General features: G+C 43.4%; 3 protein-coding genes across 32 annotated transcripts in view; all 3 read left to right on the top strand.

Moving 5' to 3' along the window:
• The window catches only part of LOC110488686 (protocadherin gamma-C5), a 192106-nt gene that overhangs the window by 82264 nt on the left and 90592 nt on the right, over window positions 1–19250 (top strand). For 2 of the 30 annotated variants that reach the window (XM_090198263.1, XM_036942807.2), the window contains exon 1: window positions 3560–6513. The exons of 22 other annotated variants lie outside the window; for them this stretch is intronic. In XM_090198263.1, coding sequence (XP_090054389.1) covers window positions 4135–6513 — 2379 coding nt within the window. In that variant the 5' untranslated portion in view covers window positions 3560–4134. Of the gene's footprint in view, window positions 3434–3559; window positions 6514–13537; window positions 15938–16314; window positions 19192–19250 lie in introns of those variants that run through there. 6 more of the 30 variants (XM_090198256.1, XM_090198251.1, XM_090198259.1 and 3 more) reach the window with 4 other exon arrangements.
• LOC110487702 (protocadherin beta-16-like) lies at window positions 7352–9766 on the top strand. Its single transcript, XM_021559614.3, has one exon. It carries the CDS (start codon window positions 7352–7354, stop codon window positions 9764–9766), a length of 2415 nt encoding a protein of 804 aa, XP_021415289.3.
• On the top strand, window positions 10445–12859 carry LOC149978273 (protocadherin beta-16-like). The gene has a single exon (XM_090198268.1). The coding sequence runs from the start codon at window positions 10445–10447 to the stop codon at window positions 12857–12859; it is 2415 nt and encodes an 804-aa protein (XP_090054394.1).

Raw genomic sequence — 19250 nt, 5'->3', positions numbered from 1 at the left:
GAATACATCTTCACAGTATATTCTTCGTAATTCTTTGAACTTTTGTGCCCTAAGGTTAATTTGCTCTGTATTTCTCTTGTCATCACAGTATATGGGTCAATCAGTTAAGCATTGTTGCTGTTCGTTTGGGTTTTATAGAATTCCATTGCCAGCGGGTTTGGACAGTGGGTAGCAATACCAAGTGCTACAATAGAAGCACTAACTTGTTTTCTGATCATTTGGTTTTTTTATAGTATGCCTACTTTTTTTCCCTCGTAACTCGGCCGTTTCAGTACCACTCTGTGTGGACACCGCAAATTCTGTCATGATTGCAACCGAGTTCTGATACGTTCTCTTACACTTTTCTCCCTAATTCCAACTACTCTGTATCTACTAAGTCACTATGGGGTGGCTTTTAAAGTTGACTGCTTTTCATTTCAAATAACTCTCAACATAGGTATTTTACCGTATTGTTCAATAATGGTTTGGATGGTGGATCCATGGAAAATATTTACGCACGTTCCAATCTAGCGCTGACTGGATAGTGTGACATGTTTTAGTAGGCTATCAAATTATTGCTGCTTGCCTCGCTGGTCGTAGTATCATAGTGATTGAACGATGCATTCACTTATATTGCACCACAGTGTTCAACTACCTGTTTTGAACGGGAGTAGTTCTGTAAAGTGTTGAAAAATGTATACGTTTAAATGAAATCAAATATAATCTGGTGTTCATGTTTTAGACTCTGAGGGCCGCTGTTGATCAGTGAAATAAATTATGTCCAGTGTTGTCAGTCAGTGGAGTTAACTCCCCTATCACTGCGCTCTACCAGGGGAGAGGGAGAGATTGCGCTTCATACGATGCGGGGCGCGACAGAGAAACACTCTGATCCATGTTTATTACTGTTAAGTGGAAGGGACGGTGAAAATAGCCTGGATTAAAACAAAACATTACATATTACTCCTCTCTTTGCTCAACGTTTCTGAGGATACAGTGTAAGGCATTTTCGTTGGCTATGGCAACTGAAGGATTCCTTCAACCTAAATGCGTAAGATGGCGTTCAAGTTGTGGACTGCGGTGGCAAGTACTTATTTTTCTCCTGTATCTCAGTCATATTGTCAGTGGTCAAATCCGCTATTCCATTCCGGAGGAGATGAAGACAGGCTCTCTTATCGGTAACGTGGCTCAAGACCTGGGGTTAGATTTGAAAAGGCTCCGAGCGGGCAGGGCTCGTATCGTGACCGGAGAAAGCATTCAGTACACAGAGCTGAAGACAGACAAAGGGATGCTAGTCGTGAGGGAGAGAATAGACCGAGAGCAGCTTTGTACTGACGTCACACCGTGTAGCTTCAGCTTCGAAATCATTCTAGAGAATCCGATGGAACTGCACTTAGTCACTGTAGAAATATTAGATGTAAACGATCATGCGCCCGTTTTTCCAAATAAAGATATTAATTTTGAAATTAGCGAATCGGCCACAGTTGGAGCTAGGTTTCCACTAGAGAGTGCAGAGGATCCCGATGTAGGTCTCAACGCCCTACAAAATTACATTTTAACTCCCAATGATAATTTCATTCTAAAACAGCATGCGAATCCAGACGGTAGTAAATATGCAGAGATGTTCCTCCAGAAACCATTAGACAGAGAGGAGCTTCCTCGTCTCTCTTTAAAGCTAATCGCTGTAGACGGTGGAAATCCGCAGAGATCTGGCACAGTAAATATAGAGATCACTGTCCTGGATGTGAATGACAATGCGCCTGTGTTTAACCAATCAGTGTACAGGGCTGTTGTGATGGAAAACGCACCGAAAGGCACCTATATCACAACCGTGAATGCAAGTGATGCAGACGGTGGATCGAACGGAGAAATAGCATACAGTTTATCAAAGTTAAAGGGCAGCATAGCAGACATATTTATCATTAATGAGAACACCGGAATCATATCTGTTTCGGGTCAGATAGATTATGAGAAAAATAAGAAATACGAGGTCAGAGTAGAGGCTAAAGATCAGGGTGGTTTAACAGACACAAGTAAAGTTGTAATTGAAGTTATTGATGTTAATGACAACGCACCCGTTATAAACGTCATGTCTTTCTCCAGCCCTGTGTCTGAAGATGCTCCTCCCGGCACAACTATTGCTATTATAAATGTTAAAGATACTGATTCAGAGAGAAATGGACAGATTACATGCTCTATAGATACTAACCTCCCATTTAAGATCAAATCCTCAATGACTAATTACTATAATGTGATAACAGATTCGATTTTTGACCGAGAAACGGTGTCCGAATACAACATAACAATTACAGCAACAGATTCTGGTTCGCCTCCTCTCTCTAGCGCCAGGACACTACACCTTAGAATCTCTGACGTAAATGACAATGCCCCATTGTTCGATAAAGGTCCCTACTCTGCTTACATCACAGAGAATAACTCTCCTGGAATGTCCATATTTACTGTCAGCGCGCGGGACTCTGACTGGAATCAGAACGCGAGAATATCGTACCTGTTGGAGGACACGCAGATCAGCGGAACTCCAGTCTCTACTTATATATCCATTAACTCTGAAACCGGAGTTTTACATGCTGTGCGCTCCTTTGATTATGAACAAATAAAACAGCTTACGGTCTTAGTTAAGGCGCAGGATGGAGGCTCCCCTCCTCTCAGTAGCAATGTGACGGTGAAAATAATGATCCAGGACCAGAATGACAACGCGCCTCAGGTTCTGTACCCAGTCCAGACTAGCAGCTCCCTGGTGGCTGAAATGGTACCTCGTTCAGCAGATGTGGGCTATCTTGTCACTAAAGTGGTGGCTGTTGATTTGGACTCTGGACAGAATGCTTGGCTCTCTTATAAACTGCAGAAAGCGACAGACAGGGCGCTGTTTGAAGTGGGTTTACAGAATGGAGAAATAAGAACTGTACGCCAAGTCAATGATAAAGATGCTGTGAAACAAAGGCTCACTGTTGTTGTGGAGGACAATGGACAGCCCTCTCGTTCAGCTACAGTCAATGTTAACGTGGCGGTGGCGGACAGCTTCCCTGAAGTGCTCTCGGAGTTCACTGACTTTACGCACGACAAGGATTACAATGACAACCTGACTTTTTACTTAGTACTGGCTTTGGCTGTAGTCTCATTTCTGTTCATCACGTGTTTAGTGGTTATTATATCAGTGAAAATATACAGATGGAGACAGTCTCGCATCCTCTATCATTCCAATCTCCCGGTTATTCCGTATTATCCACCGCGTTACGCAGACACTTTGGGGACAGGAACTCTACAGCACGTGTACAATTACGAGGTGTGCAGGACGACTGACTCCAGAAAGAGTGACTGTCAGTTCGCCAGACCCTGTAGTCAGAACGTACTGATAATGGACCCCAGTTCTACAGGGACGATGCAGCGGATACAGAGTGAACAGAACATCTTGGATGAACCAGACTCGCCGTTAGAGGTGTGTTGTATTTTAATAATTATCTTGTCCCTAAAACTATGATTTCCGTGTGTATGTTTTAGGACTATCGTGTGATTTGAACTATTAGAAATTGAACTTGCATACCTGGTAAGTTTCAATGGTCAGAAATGCTGTTTATTTCAATAATATGTGGCCATTTCAGCACCAAGGCCACGGACAGCTTTATTTCAATATGTTGCCTGTAATACATCTGTTTCACTCTTATAGTAGCGGTTATACTCAACGCGTATATCTTGTTTGTCCACATCGCACTTACATATTGGTTTCCGTTTGTCATTAATACATTGGCTTATTTTTTGATAATAGCATAATATTATTTCCCAAATGTGTTTAATCTTTTTTCTTATGAATATCAGTAGTTCAGTGGATTGTACTCAGAGGGACGCTGTTGGTCAGTGTCTTACAATTTTAGAGCGGATTTGTAGCAGTTCCTCCCCCAATATCTCGATGTATTAAGAGAGAGAAACTGCTGCACGCAGAGCGCGAAGTCCAGGTCACAGAGGACACCAAGCAAGGAAACGACGTGCTGCGATTCTTTTGTTCCAGAATTTTTTTCAGGATTGTTGAGGCATTTACCTTTTCTTTTTTTTAAACTAAAAACGAATGGAATATTACTGACTTCTTAACGGACTATATGGTTTGTATTATTTGATATCATACGGAAAATATCGGACAGAACAATGGCTCGGCAAGTACTGTTGTTTATCTCAGTTCTCTCTCTCAGTTCAGTGCACGGGCAGGTCAGTTACTCCATTCCAGAGGAAATGGCGAAAGGCTCTTTAGTCGGTAACATCGCGCAGGATTTGGGTTTAGATATCAAAAGACTGAAATCAGGTAAAGCTCGTATTTATACAGGAGACAGCGCAGAATACATCGAGTTGAATAAAGAAAGGGGAATTCTCCTTATCAAAGAGAGAATAGACCGTGAAGCTCTCTGCGGACAGACGACGCCTTGCGCATTGCATTTGCAAATCATTTTAGAGAATCCCATGGAATTTTACAGCATAACAATTGAGTTAACCGATGTAAATGATAATTCGCCTATTTTTGAAAAGAGTGAAATGAAATATGAAATAGGCGAGTCCGCTTTAACGGGAACCAGGATTGTCTTAGAAAGAGCAATTGATGACGACGTTGGCGTTAACGGCCTTCATAGCTATTCTCTGAAACCGTCCGATAATTTCATTTTAAAAACGCAACATTTGCCAGACGGTGGTAAAAATGTTGAAATGGTTTTGCAGAAAGCTTTAGATCGAGAGAAACAGGAGCAAATATCTCTGATATTAACAGCAGTAGATGGAGGAGAGCCTCAGCTATCAGGAACAATGCAGATAATCATCACTGTGCTTGACGCCAATGATAACGCACCTGTCTGTTCCCAAGCGGTTTACAAGGCCAGTGTATTGGAGAACGCAACTCAAGGCACTGTTTTAACCACAGTCACTGCATTTGACGCTGATCAAGGTTCATATGGAACAGTTACCTATCACGTTCCAAAATCTGGAGCAGCCCAACTATTTGAGATTGGTAAAGAGGATGGCGTAGTAAAATTAAACCTGAATGTTGATTACGAAAGAACTAAACATTATCAAATTGACGTTCAAGCCAGAGACCAAGGAGGTAACACCGATTCTTGTAAAGTAATTATTGACGTAATCGATATAAATGACAACAGACCTTCCATTAACATTATGTCAAAAACAAATATCATATCTGAGGATGCTAAACCTGGCACAGTCGTAACAATGATGAATATTCAAGACCCAGATTCTGATGGAAATGGTAAAGTGCAGTGCTCTATTGAGGACAATATTCCCTTTGTGATGAGATCGACCTCAAACAATTTCTATAGTCTTGTAACTGATAGTGACTTGGACCGAGAGAGAGTCTCTGAGTACAACATCAGTGTGACCTGCTCTGATGAGGGCGTGCCCTCGCTCTCCAGCAGCGTCACTCTCACATTACAGATATCAGATGTGAATGACAACGCGCCTGTCTTTGAGAGGAGCTCATATGAGGCCTACATTATAGAAAACAACACACCGGGCCTCTCTATATTCACAGTGAAAGCCAGAGACGCTGACTGGAACCAGAATGCCCGTGTTTCTTACATACTGGAGGACTCCTCGGTTAACGGAGTGCCTGTCTCCTCATATGTGTCCGTTAGTGCTGACAGTGGAGTCATCCATGCAGTGCGCTCTTTTGACTACGAGCAGATCAAGGATTTCCAGTTCCGCGTAAAAGCGCAGGATGGAGGCTCCCCTCCTCTCAGTAGCAATGTGACTGTGAAAATAATGATCCAGGACCAGAATGACAACGCGCCTCAGGTTCTGTACCCAGTCCAGACTAGCAGCTCTCTGGTGGCTGAAATGGTGCCTCGTTCAGCGGATGTGGGCTATCTTGTCACTAAAGTAGTGGCTGTTGATGTGGACTCTGGACAGAATGCCTGGCTCTCTTATAAACTGCAGAAAGCGACAGACAGGGCGCTGTTTGAAGTGGGCTTACAGAATGGAGAAATAAGAACTATACGCCAAGTCAACGATAAAGATGTTGTGAAACAAAGGCTCACTGTCGTAGTAGAGGACAACGGGCAGCCCTCTCGTTCAGCTACAGTCAATGTTAACGTGGCGGTGGCGGACAGCTTCCCTGAAGTGCTCTCGGAGTTCACTGACTTTACGCACGACAAGGAGTACAACGACAACCTGACTTTTTACTTAGTCTTGGCTTTGGCTGTAGTCTCATTTCTGTTCATCACATGTTTAGTGGTTATTATATCAGTGAAAATATACAGATGGAGACAGTCTCGTATTCTCTATCATTCCAATCTCCCGGTTATTCCGTATTATCCACCGCGTTACGCAGACACGTTGGGAACAGGAACTCTACAGCACGTGTACAATTACGAGGTGTGCAGGACGACTGACTCCAGAAAGAGTGACTGTCAGTTCGCCAGACCCTGTAGTCAGAACATACTGACAATGGACATCAGTTCTACAGGGACGATGCAGCGGATGCAGAACGAACAGAACATCCTGGATGAACCAGACTCCCCACTTGAGGTCTGTTATATATTTCCATTTGTAACCATTTACATCTTTAAATGCATCGTTCGAGTTGATTTCATTCCCACTGTCCGAAGAGCTCTTCTTTCCATTGTTATTGCACTTTCAGCACCACAGTCATGGACAGCGGCGCTTTGCAAATGGGGTGACTTGCATTGTAGCTGAATCATCGCTGAGGGTAAAGATAATACCGTCCTTATGCATATCAAGCAAGCATATAGTTTGTAGTTCATAACATTCTATGATAGGCTACGTGTATTTCATGCACAACATTCCATTCATTTCCGGTTTTACCTGCAGCCTAACATTGTGTTCTGTTGTATTGTAATTCCATGTGTGAAGGGATAGGCTCAGACTTTCTTTCTCCACATCTTTCCGGGATCTTGGTGTACATTTGGCCTACATTCATTGACCAAGATAATTTATTGACGTAGTCTAGATGGTTACCTTAGTACTCTCTCTTATGTGGGGCCCTAACATCCCCAACTCTCCTGGGGTGTTTCTCTTTCTTTGTTCAATTCTGTCATTTAATAGTCTGAACTCTGAGGGACGCTGTTGGTCAGTGTGTTGCCGTTTTAGAGCAGATTTGCAGCAGTACCTCCCCCATCATCTCGATATATTAGAGAGAGAAAGAGTCGCACGCAGAGCACTAAGTCCATGTTACGGAGAACACTAAGTACGGAGACACGGAGCTGCGATTCTTTTGTTCTGGCGGCACGATTTTTTTTGGGTTTTTGGACACGTTGCGCTTTGTTTATCAGCACTGATACCAAACTGAACATTACAGACTGTTTTACGGATTATAACGTGATTGATTTTTCATGTGCAGGGGAAAATGTCGGACAGAACAATGGCACGGCAAGTGTTGTTGTTTATCTCGGTCCTCTCTCTCAGTTCAGTGCACGGGCAGGTCAGTTACTCCATTCCCGAGGAAATGGAAAAAGGCTCTCTAGTCGGTAACATCGCGCAGGATTTGGGTTTAGATATCAAAAGACTGAAATCAGGTAAAGCTCGTATTTACACCGGAGACAGCGCAGAATACATCGAGTTGAGTAAAGAAAGGGGAGTTCTCCTTATCAGAGAGAAAATAGACCGCGAGGCGCTCTGCGGACAGACTACACCTTGCGCGCTACATTTTCAGATTATTCTGGAGAATCCAATGGAATTTTACAGCATCACAGTTGAAATAACGGATACCAATGACAATGCTCCGGTTTTTAAAAGGAATGCAATGACATTTGAAATAAGCGAGTCTGCTTTAACGGGTGCTAGATTCGTCTTGGAGAGAGCGATTGATAATGACGTAGGTATAAATGGCCTTCAAAGCTACTACATTAGACCCACTGATCATTTTATTTTAAAACCGAATAGTAAAATTGGTAGTAGTAAAAACGTAGAGATGGTTTTACAGAAACCTCTAGACCGAGAGGAACAGGAGCATATTTCTCTGACATTAACAGCGTTAGATGGAGGAGAGCCTCAGCTATCAGGAACAATGCAGATAGTCATCACTGTACTTGACGCCAATGATAACGCTCCTGTTTGTGCTGAGGCAGAGTATACGGCCAGTATATCAGAAGGTGCTCCTAAAGGCACCGTTTTAACCACAATCAGTGCATCTGATGCTGATCAAGGTCCTAACGGAAGGGTTACATACTCTATATCGAATACTGCTGAGGGTGCTGCTGAATTATTTGAGGTAGACGAAAAATATGGCGTTGTGAGATTAGTTGGGAATGTTGATTATGAAAAAATGAAACATTATGAGATAGACGTACAGGCTACAGACCAGGGAGGACACTCTGACGCGTGCAAAGTGATTATTGAAGTAATGGATACAAATGATAACAAACCATCCATTAATACCATGTCAAAGACAAATAGTATATCTGAGGATGCTACACCTGGGACTGTAGTAACAATGATGAATATCCAAGACCCTGATTCTGGGGAAAATGGCAGGGTGCAGTGCACTATGAACGAAAACATTCCTTTTGCGATGAAATCAACATCGAATAATTTCTTTACTGTAGTAACTGACAGTGACTTGGACCGAGAGAGAGCCTCTGAGTATAACATTAGTGTGACGTGCTCTGATGAGGGCGTGCCCTCGCTCTCCAGCAGCGTCACTCTCACCTTACAGATATCAGATGTGAATGACAACGCTCCTGTCTTTGAGAGGAGCTCATATGAGGCCTACATTATAGAAAACAACACACCGGGCCTCTCTATATTCACAGTGAAAGCCAGAGACGCTGACTGGAACCAAAATGCCCGTGTTTCTTACATACTGGAGGACTCCTCGATTAACGGAGTGCCTGTCTCCTCATATGTGTCCGTTAGTGCTGATAGTGGAGTCATCCATGCAGTGCGCTCTTTTGATTACGAGCAGATCAAGCATTTCCAGTTCCGCGTAAAAGCCCAGGATGGAGGCTCCCCTCCTCTCAGTAACAATGTGACTGTGAAAATAATGATCCAGGACCAGAATGACAACGCGCCTCAGGTTCTGTACCCAGTCCAGACTAGCAGCTCTCTGGTGGCTGAAATGGTGCCTCGTTCAGCAGATGTTGGCTATCTTGTGACTAAAGTGGTGGCTGTTGATGTGGACTCTGGACAGAATGCCTGGCTCTCGTATAAACTGCAGAAAGTGACGGACAGAGCGCTGTTTGAAGTGGGCTTACAGAATGGAGAAATAAGAACTATACGCCAAGTCACTGATAAAGATGCTGTGAAACAAAGGCTCACTGTTGTAGTGGAGGACAACGGGCAGCCCTCTCGTTCAGCTACAGTCAATGTTAACGTGGCGGTGGCGGACAGCTTCCCTGAAGTGCTCTCGGAGTTCACTGACTTTACGCACGACAAGGAGTACAATGACAACCTGACTTTTTACTTAGTCTTGGCTTTGGCTGTAGTCTCATTTCTGTTCATCACGTGTTTAGTGGTTATTATATCAGTGAAAATATACAGGTGGAGACAGTCTCGCATCCTCTATCATTCCAATCTCCCGGTTATTCCGTATTATCCACCGCGTTACGCAGACACTCTGGGGACAGGAACTCTACAGCACGTGTACAATTACGAGGTGTGCAGGACGACTGACTCCAGAAAGAGTGACTGTCAGTTCGCCAGACCCTGTAGTCAGAACGTACTGATAATGGACCCCAGTTCTACAGGGACGATGCAGCGGATGCAGAACGAACAGAACATCCTGGATGAACCAGACTCCCCAATAGAGGTCTGTTATGTTTGAGTCATTATCTTTTCGCTAATACCACTTCTCTAATGTGTATCCTATGTCTAAATGTGTTGTGCGATTTTTGTTTGAAATTGAATCCGTCACAAATGCTCTTCATTCCACCAATAAGTGGTTATTTCAGCACCAAGGCCATGGACAGCAACAGTTTCAAAGACGCTCTATTTCAATAGGTAGCCTGTAGCTTCCTACATTAACATAATATCACTGAACGTGTCTTTCGTTAGACATTCTTTCTCCACACCCCTCAGGCATGTTGATTTGCTGTTGTAATTCATTCATGAGGCTACGTGTGTTGATATAGCATCATAGTGCTATATTTGATCCCACGGACAATCAAACCATCTCAAATATGTTGGAATATTTCTCGTTTTCTGTAGTTCATTCCATTGAACTCAGAGGGACGCTGTTGGTTAGTGTGTTGCAGTTTTAAATTTACAGCTGTACCTCCCCCATCATCTCGATGTATTAGAGAGGGAAAGAGCCGCACGCAGAACGGGCAGTCCGGGTTACAGAGAACAGTAAGCACCCAGACACCGAGCTGCGATTCTTTTGTTCCAGAGATACGGATTATTGGCGGAAGATTGTGCTATTTTCTGGATTGACGTGAAACTGAATATTGCAAATTGTTTAACGGACCTTTGCGGTATTTGTGATTTAATTCTGCAGTGGGAAATGTCGGACAGAACAATGACACGGCAAGTACTGTTGTTTATCTCAGTTCTCTCTCTCAGTTCAGTGCACGGGCAGGTCAGTTACTCCATTCCAGAGGAAATGGCGAAAGGCTCTTTAGTCGGTAACATAGCGCAGGATTTGGGTTTAGATATCAAAAGACTGACGTCGGGTAGAGCTCGTGTTCACGTTGGAAACAGCGCAGAATACATCGAGTTGAATAAAGAAAGGGGAGTTCTCCTTATCAAAGAGAGAATAGACCGTGAAGCTCTCTGCGAACAGACGACGCCTTGTGCTTTACACTTTCAAATTATTATGGAGGACCCAATAGAATTTTATCGAATCACTATTGAGATCATCGATATCAATGATAATGCTCCAGTTTTCCAAAAGGATTCAATAAAATTCGAAATAAGCGAATCAGCTGTGACCGGAGCTAAATTTGTACTAGAAAGAGCTTTTGATTCTGATATTGGAATAAATGGACTTCAAAGCTACTCCCTTAACCCACCTGATCATTTCGTTCTGAAATTACATGGGCAAGATGACGGAAGTAAAAAGGTAGAGATGGTTTTGCAGAAGCCTCTCGACCGAGAGAAAAGGGAGCAGATATCTTTAGTGTTAACAGCTACCGATGGAGGTGAGCCTACGATGTCTGGAACAGTGCAGATACACGTCACAGTCTTGGATGCAAACGACAACGCTCCAGTTTTTACACAGGCAATATATAAGGCGGGTGTCGTCGAGAACTCGAAGAGGGGTACTTTATTAACGACAGTTCGTGCAACTGATATAGACAATGGATCAAATGGTTTAGTCACTTACTCAATATCAAGTAGCAAAGTTGGTATTTTGGACTTATTTAAAATAAACGAGAGTAATGGCGAGGTGCGTTTGATAGGCAAGGTCGACTATGAAACAGCTAAACATTACCAGATTGACATAGAAGCAAAGGATCAAGGCGGTCTTTCAGATTCCAGTAAATTAGTAGTGGACATTGCAGACGTTAACGACAACAACCCTTTGATTGACATGATGTCAACTTCTAAATCAATACCAGAAAATTCCCCTTCCCAGACTATTATCGCTGTAATGAGTGTCCACGACCCAGACTCTGATAATAACGGAGACGTGAATTGTGTTTTAAGTGAAAACATTCCTTTCACCATTAAATCTACATCTAACGGCTTCTATAGCCTAGTAACAGACAGTGATTTGGACCGAGAGAGAGCCTCTGAGTATAACATCAGTGTGACGTGCTCTGATGAGGGCGTGCCCTCGCTCTCCAGCAGCGTCACTCTCACCTTACAGATATCAGATGTGAATGACAACGCGCCTGTCTTTGAGAGGAGTTCATATGAGGCCTACATTATAGAAAACAACACACCGGGCCTCTCTATATTCACAGTGAAAGCCAGAGACGCTGACTGGAACCAAAATGCCCGTGTTTCTTACATACTGGAGGACTCCTCGGTTAACGGAGTGCCTGTCTCCTCATATGTGTCCGTTAGTGCTGACAGTGGAGTCATCCATGCAGTGCGCTCTTTTGATTACGAGCAGATCAAGGATTTCCAGTTCCGCGTAAAAGCGCAGGATGGAGGCTCCCCTCCTCTCAGTAACAATGTGACTGTGAAAATAATGATCCAGGACCAGAATGACAACGCGCCTCAGGTTCTGTACCCAGTCCAGACTAGCAGCTCTCTGGTGGCTGAAATGGTACCTCGTTCAGCAGATGTGGGCTATCTTGTGACTAAAGTGGTGGCTGTTGATGTGGACTCTGGACAGAATGCCTGGCTCTCTTATAAACTACAGAAAGCGACAGACAGGGCGCTGTTTGAAGTGGGTTTACAGAATGGGGAAATAAGAACTATACGCCAAGTCACTGATAAAGATGTTGTGAAACAAAGGCTTGTTGTTGTAGTGGAGGACAACGGGCAGCCCTCTCGTTCAACTACAGTCAATGTTAACGTGGCGGTGGCGGACAGCTTCCCTGAAGTGCTCTCGGAGTTCACTGACTTTACGCACGACAAGGAGTACAATGACAACCTGACTTTTTACTTAGTCTTGGCTTTGGCTGTAGTCTCATTTCTGTTCATCACGTGTTTAGTGGTTATTATATCAGTGAAAATATACAGATGGAGACAGTCTCGCATCCTCTATCATTCCAATCTCCCGGTTATTCCGTATTATCCACCGCGTTACGCAGACACTCTGGGGACAGGAACTCTACAGCACGTGTACAATTACGAGGTGTGCAGGACGACTGACTCCAGAAAGAGTGACTGTCAGTTCGCCAGACCATGTAGTCAGAACGTACTGATAATGGACCCCAGTTCTACAGGGACGATGCAGCGGATGCAGAACGAACAGAACATCCTGGATGAACCAGACTCCCCAATAGAGGTCTGTTGTATTTGAGTCATTATCTTTTCGCTAATACCACTTTTCTAATGTGTATCCTATGTCTAAATGTGTTGTGCGATTTTTGTTTGAAATTGAATCCGTCACAAATGCTCTTCATTCCACCAATAAGTGGTTATTTCAGCACCAAGGCCATGGACAGCAACAGTTTCAAAGACGCTCTATTTCAATAGGTAGCCTGTAGCTTCCTACATTAACATAATATCACTGAACGTGTCTTTCGTTAGACATTCTTTCTCCACACCCCTCAGGTATGTTGATTTGCTGTTGTAATTCATTCATGAGGCTACGTGTGTTGATATAGCATCATAGTGCTATATTTGATCCCACGGACAATCAAACCATCTCAAATATGTTGGAATATTTCTCGTTTTCTGTAGTTCATTCCATTGAACTCAGAGGGACGCTGTTGGTTAGTGTGTTGCAGTTTTAAATTTACAGCTGTACCTCCCCCATCATCTCGATGTATTAGAGAGGGAAAGAGCCGCACGCAGAACGGGCAGTCCGGGTTACAGAGAACAGTAAGCACCCAGACACCGAGCAGCGATTCTTTTGTTCCAGAGATACGGATTATTGGCGGAAGATTTTGCTATTTTCTGGATTTACGTGAAACTGAATATTGCAAATTGTTTAACGGACCTTTGCGGTATTTGTGATTTAATTCTGCAGTGGGAAATGTCGGACAGAACAATGACACGGCAAGTACTGTTGTTTATCTCGGTCCTCTCTCTCAGTTCAGTGCACGGGCAGGTCAGTTACTCCATTCCGGAAGAAATGGCGAAAGGCTCTTTAGTCGGTAACATAGCGCAGGATTTGGGTTTAGATATCAAAAGACTGACGTCGGGTAGAGCTCGTGTTCACGTTGGAAACAGCGCAGAATACATCGAGTTGAATAAAGAAAGGGGAGTTCTCCTTATCAAAGAGAGAATAGACCGTGAAGCGCTCTGCGAACAGACGACGCCTTGTGCTTTACACTTTCAAATTATTATGGAGGACCCAATAGAATTTTATCGAATCACTATTGAGATCATCGATATCAATGATAATGCTCCAGTTTTCCAAAAGGATTCAATAAAATTCGAAATAAGCGAATCAGCTGTGACCGGAGCTAAATTTGTACTAGAAAGAGCTTTTGATTCTGATATTGGAATAAATGGACTTCAAAGCTACTCCCTTAACCCACCTGATCATTTCGTTCTGAAATTACATGGGCAAGATGACGGAAGTAAAAAGGTAGAGATGGTTTTGCAGAAGCCTCTCGACCGAGAGAAAAGGGAGCAGATATCTTTAGTGTTAACAGCTATCGATGGAGGTGAGCCTACGATGTCTGGAACAGTGCAGATACACGTCACAGTCTTGGATGTAAACGACAACGCTCCGGTTTTTACACAGGCAATATATAAGGCGGGTGTCGTCGAGAACTCGAAGAGGGGTACTTTATTAACGACAGTTCGTGCAACTGATATAGACAATGGATCAAATGGTTTAGTCACTTACTCAATATCAAGTAGCAAAGTTGGTATTTTGGACTTATTTAAAATAAACGAGAGTAATGGCGAGGTGCGTTTGATAGGCAAGGTCGACTATGAAACAGCTAAACATTACCAGATTGACATAGAAGCAAAAGATCAAGGCGGTCTTTCAGATTCCAGTAAATTAGTAGTGGACATTGCAGACGTTAACGATAACAACCCTTTGATTGACATGATGTCAACTTCTAAATCAATACCAGAAAATTCCCCTTCCCAGACTATTATCGCTGTAATGAGTGTCCACGACCCTGACTCTGATAATAACGGTGACGTGAATTGTGTTTTAAGTGAAAACATTCCCTTCACCATTAAATCTACATCGACCGGCTTCTATAGCCTAGTAACAGACAGTGATTTGGACCGAGAGAGAGCCTCTGAGTATAACATCAGTGTGACGTGCTCTGATGAGGGCGTGCCCTCGCTCTCCAGCAGCGTCACTCTCACCTTACAGATATCAGATGTGAATGACAACGCGCCTGTCTTTGAGAGGAGCTCATATGAGGCCTACATTATAGAAAACAATACACCGGGCCTCTCTATATTCACAGTGAAAGCCAGAGACGCTGACTGGAACCAGAATGCCCGTGTTTCTTACATACTGGAGGACTCCTCGATTAACGGAGTGCCCATCTCCTCATATGTGTCTGTTAGTGCTGACAGTGGAGTCATCCATGCAGTGCGCTCTTTTGACTACGAGCAGATCAAGGATTTCCAGTTCCGCGTAAAAGCGCAGGATGGAGGCTCCCCTCCTCTCAGTAGCAATGTGACTGTGAAAATAATGATCCAGGACCAGAATGACAACGCGCCTCAGGTTCTGTACCCAGTCCAGACTAGCAGCTCTCTGGTAGCTGAAATGGTTCCTCGTTCAGCAGATGTGGGCTATCTTGTGACTAAAGTGGTGGCTGTTGATGTGGACTCTGGACAGAATGCCTGGCTCTCATATAAACTGCAGAAAGCGACAGACAGGGCGCTGTTTGAAGTGGGCTTACAGAATGGAGAGATAAGAACTGTACGCCAAGTCAATGATAAAGATGTTATGAAACAAAGGCTCACTGTTGTAGTGGAGGACAATGGGCAGCCCTCTCGTTCAGCTACAGTCAATGTTAACGTGGCGGTGGCGGACAGTTTCCCTGAAGTGCTCTCGGAGTTCACTGACTTTACGCACGACAAGGAATACAATGACAACCTGACTCTTTACTTAGTCTTGGCTTTGGCTGTAGTCTCATTTTTGTTCATCACCTGTTTAGTGGTTATTATATCAGTGAAAATATACAGATGGAGACAGTCTCGCATCCTCTATCATTCCAATCTCCCGGTTATTCCGTATTATCCACCGCGTTACGCAGACACTTTGGGGACAGGAACTCTACAGCACGTGTACAATTACGAGGTGTGCAGGACGACTGACTCCAGAAAGAGTGACTGTCAGTTCGCCAGACCCTGTAGTCAGAACGTACTGATAATGGACCCCAGTTCTACAGGGACGATGCAGCGGATGCAGACTAAACAGAACAACCCGGATGAGCCAGACTCGCCATTGGAGGTCTGTTATATTTAAATAATGAATTTTCCCCTAAAACTATATTTTTTATGTGTAATGCATTCTATAATTGTCTTTGACTGTTTTTAAATCGAGTCTTTACTTTTGGAAGCTTTCCGTGGACAGAAATGCTGTTCATTCCCCTGATGTGGCCAAATCAGCACCACTGAGATGTACAGCGGTGCTTTGCAAACAGGGAGCTTTGACATAGGAAATGGTGAATTGTATTGACGTCTTCACCATTGTCAAGATCATGCAAACATCTAATATAATAAGAATTAATTTCATAAATTTATATAAGTAATTGTGTATTTGTATAATAAACCACGCTACCATGCGTCCAGTTTTCTGAAGTCGTGTTCGGTTGTGATGTAGGCCTATAGTTTCATAAACGTTTATCTTATTTGAGATTACTTGTACACATCCTGTGGTATCTATGTTTACAGTTGTTCATGTGTTAATATTGCCCACATGACTGGGTTGTGTAAAACATGATTGGGCTGTACATTCTATTTTGGAGACTCAACCCTTCCCAAACATTTTAGAATTGTTTATTTTTTAAGAATAGCTGAAGTTCAGTGCATTGAACTCAGAGGGACGCTGTTGGTCAGTCAGTGTGTTGCAGTTTTAGAACAGATTGGCAGCAGTACCTCCCCGTCATCTCGATATTTTACAGAGAGAAAGAGCCGCACGCAGAGCGCGCAGTCCGTGTTATAGAGAACACCAAGCTGCGATTCTTTTGTTCCAGCGATAAGGATTATTGGAAGACATTATTGTTATTTTCTGAATTTGTATTTAACAGAATATTTAAAATTGCTTAACGGATTGCATGGTGGCTGTGGTTTAATGGTGAAGGGAAAATGTCGGACAGAACAATGACACGGCAAGTACTGTTGTTTATCTCGATCCTCTCTCTCAGTTCAGTGCACGGGCAGGTCAGTTACTCCATTCCAGAGGAAATGGCGAAAGGCTCTTTAGTCGGTAACATAGCGCAGGATTTGGGGTTGGATATAAAACGACTAAAATCAGGTAATGCTCGTGTTCACGTTGGAAACAGTGCAGAATGTATTGAGTTGAATAAAGAAAGGGGAGTTATCCTTATCAAAGAGAGAATAGACCGTGAGGTGATGTGCAGACAGACGACGCCTTGCGCACTACATTTTCAGATTATTATGGAGAACCCAATAGAATTTTATCAAGTCACAATTGAGATTACCGATATCAATGATAATGCTCCTGTTTTCAAAAAAGATGCAATGAAATTCGAAATAAGTGAATCAGCTGTGATCGGTGCTAAATTTGTATTGGAAAGAGCTTTTGATTCTGATATAGGAGCGAATGGACTACAAAGCTACTCCCTTAATCCAACCGAACATTTTATTTTAAAATTACAAGGTCAGGCTGATGGAAGTAAAAAGGTTGAGATGGTTTTGCAGAAGCCTTTAGATCGAGAGAAACAGGAGCAGATATCTTTAGTGTTAACCGCCCTCGATGGAGGTGAGCCTAAGATGTCTGGTACAGTGCAGATACACGTCACTGTGTTGGATGTAAATGACAATGCTCCGCTTTTTACGCAGGCAATATATAAGGCCAGTTTGGTGGAAAATTCACAGAGGGGTACACTATTAACTACAGTTCGTGCAACTGATATAGACAACGGATCAAACGGTTTAGTCACTTACTCAATATCAAGTAGTATCGATGGTATTTTAGATCTATTTGAAATAGATGAAAGCAATGGCGAGGTGCATTTGATAGGCAAGGTCGACTATGAAACAGCTAAACATTACCAGATTGACATAGAAGCAAAGGATCAAGGCGGTCTTTCAGATTCCAGTAAATTAGTAGTGGACATTGCAGACGTTAACGACAACAACCCTTTGATTGACATGATGTCAACTTCTAAATCAATACCAGAAAATTCCCCTTCCCAGACTATTATCGCTGTAATGAGTGTCCACGACCCAGACTCTGATAATAACGGAGTCGTAAATTGTGTTTTAAGTGAAAACATTCCTTTCACCATTAAATCTACATCGAACGGCTTCTATAGCCTAGTAACTGACAGCGACTTGGACCGAGAGAGAGCCTCTGAGTATAACATCAGTGTGACGTGCTCTGATGAGGGCGTGCCCTCGCTCTCCAGCAGCGTCAATCTCACCTTACAGATATCAGATGTGAATGACAACGCGCCTGTCTTTGAGAGGAGCTCATATGAGGCCTACATTATAGAAAACAACACACCTGGTCTCTCTATATTCACCGTGAAAGCCAGAGACGCTGACTGGAACCAGAATGCCCGTGTTTCTTACATACTGGAGGACTCCTCGGTTAACGGAGTGCCTGTCTCCTCATATGTGTCCGTTAGTGCTGATGGTGGAGTCATCCATGCAGTTCGCTCTTTTGACTACGAGCAGATCAAGGATTTCCAATTCCGCGTAAAAGCGCAGGATGGAGGCTCCCCTCCACTCAGTAGCAATGTGACTGTGAAAATAATGATCCAGGACCAGAACGACAACGCACCTCAGGTTCTGTACCCAGTCCAGACTAGCAGCTCTCTGGTGGCTGAAATGGTACCTCGTTCAGCAGATGTGGGCTATCTTGTGACTAAAGTAGTGGCTGTTGATGTGGACTCCGGACAGAATGCCTGGCTCTCTTATAAACTGCAGAAAGCGACAGACAGGGCGCTGTTTGAAGTGGGTTTACAGAATGGAGAAATAAGAACTATACGCCAAGTCAATGATAAAGATGCTGTGAAACAAAGGCTTGTTGTTGTAGTGGAGGACAATGGGCAGCCCTCTCGTTCAGCTACAGTCAATGTTAACGTGGCGGTGGCGGACAGCTTCCCTGAAGTGCTCTCGGAGTTCACTGACTTTACGCACGACATGGAATACAATGACAACCTGACTCTTTACTTAGTCTTGGCTTTGGCTGTAGTCTCATTTTTGTTCATCACCTGTTTAGTGGTTATTATATCAGTGAAAATATACAGATGGAGACAGTCTCGCATCCTCTATCATTCCAATCTCCCGGTTATTCCGTATTATCCACCGCGTTACGCAGACACTTTGGGGACAGGAACTCTACAGCACGTGTACAATTACGAGGTGTGCAGGACGACTGACTCCAGAAAGAGTGACTGTCAGTTCGCCAGACCCTGTAGTCAGAACGTACTGATAATGGACAGTTCTACAGGGACGATGCAGCGGATGCAGAACGAACAGAACATCCTGGATGAACCAGACTCGCAATTGGAGGTCTGTTACGTTTAAATAATTAATTTCCCCCTCAACGCTGTATTTGTATGTCTAATTTA

Source organism: Oncorhynchus mykiss, chromosome 14 (assembly GCF_057628025.1).
Source record: "Oncorhynchus mykiss isolate SJ-2025 chromosome 14, ASM5762802v1, whole genome shotgun sequence".
NCBI classification, from domain to species: domain Eukaryota; kingdom Metazoa; phylum Chordata; class Actinopteri; order Salmoniformes; family Salmonidae; genus Oncorhynchus; species Oncorhynchus mykiss.
Note: the sequence above shows the minus strand (reverse complement) of the source record. Positions and strands in the feature narration are given on the sequence as shown.

What these genes read in the sequence shown, in the direction of transcription:
- LOC149978273 (XM_090198268.1), top strand. Translation starts at nt 10,445, where the DNA reads ATGTCGGACAGAACAATGACACGGCAAGTACTGTTGTTTATCTCAGTT.
- LOC110487702 (XM_021559614.3), top strand. Translation starts at nt 7,352, where the DNA reads ATGTCGGACAGAACAATGGCACGGCAAGTGTTGTTGTTTATCTCGGTC.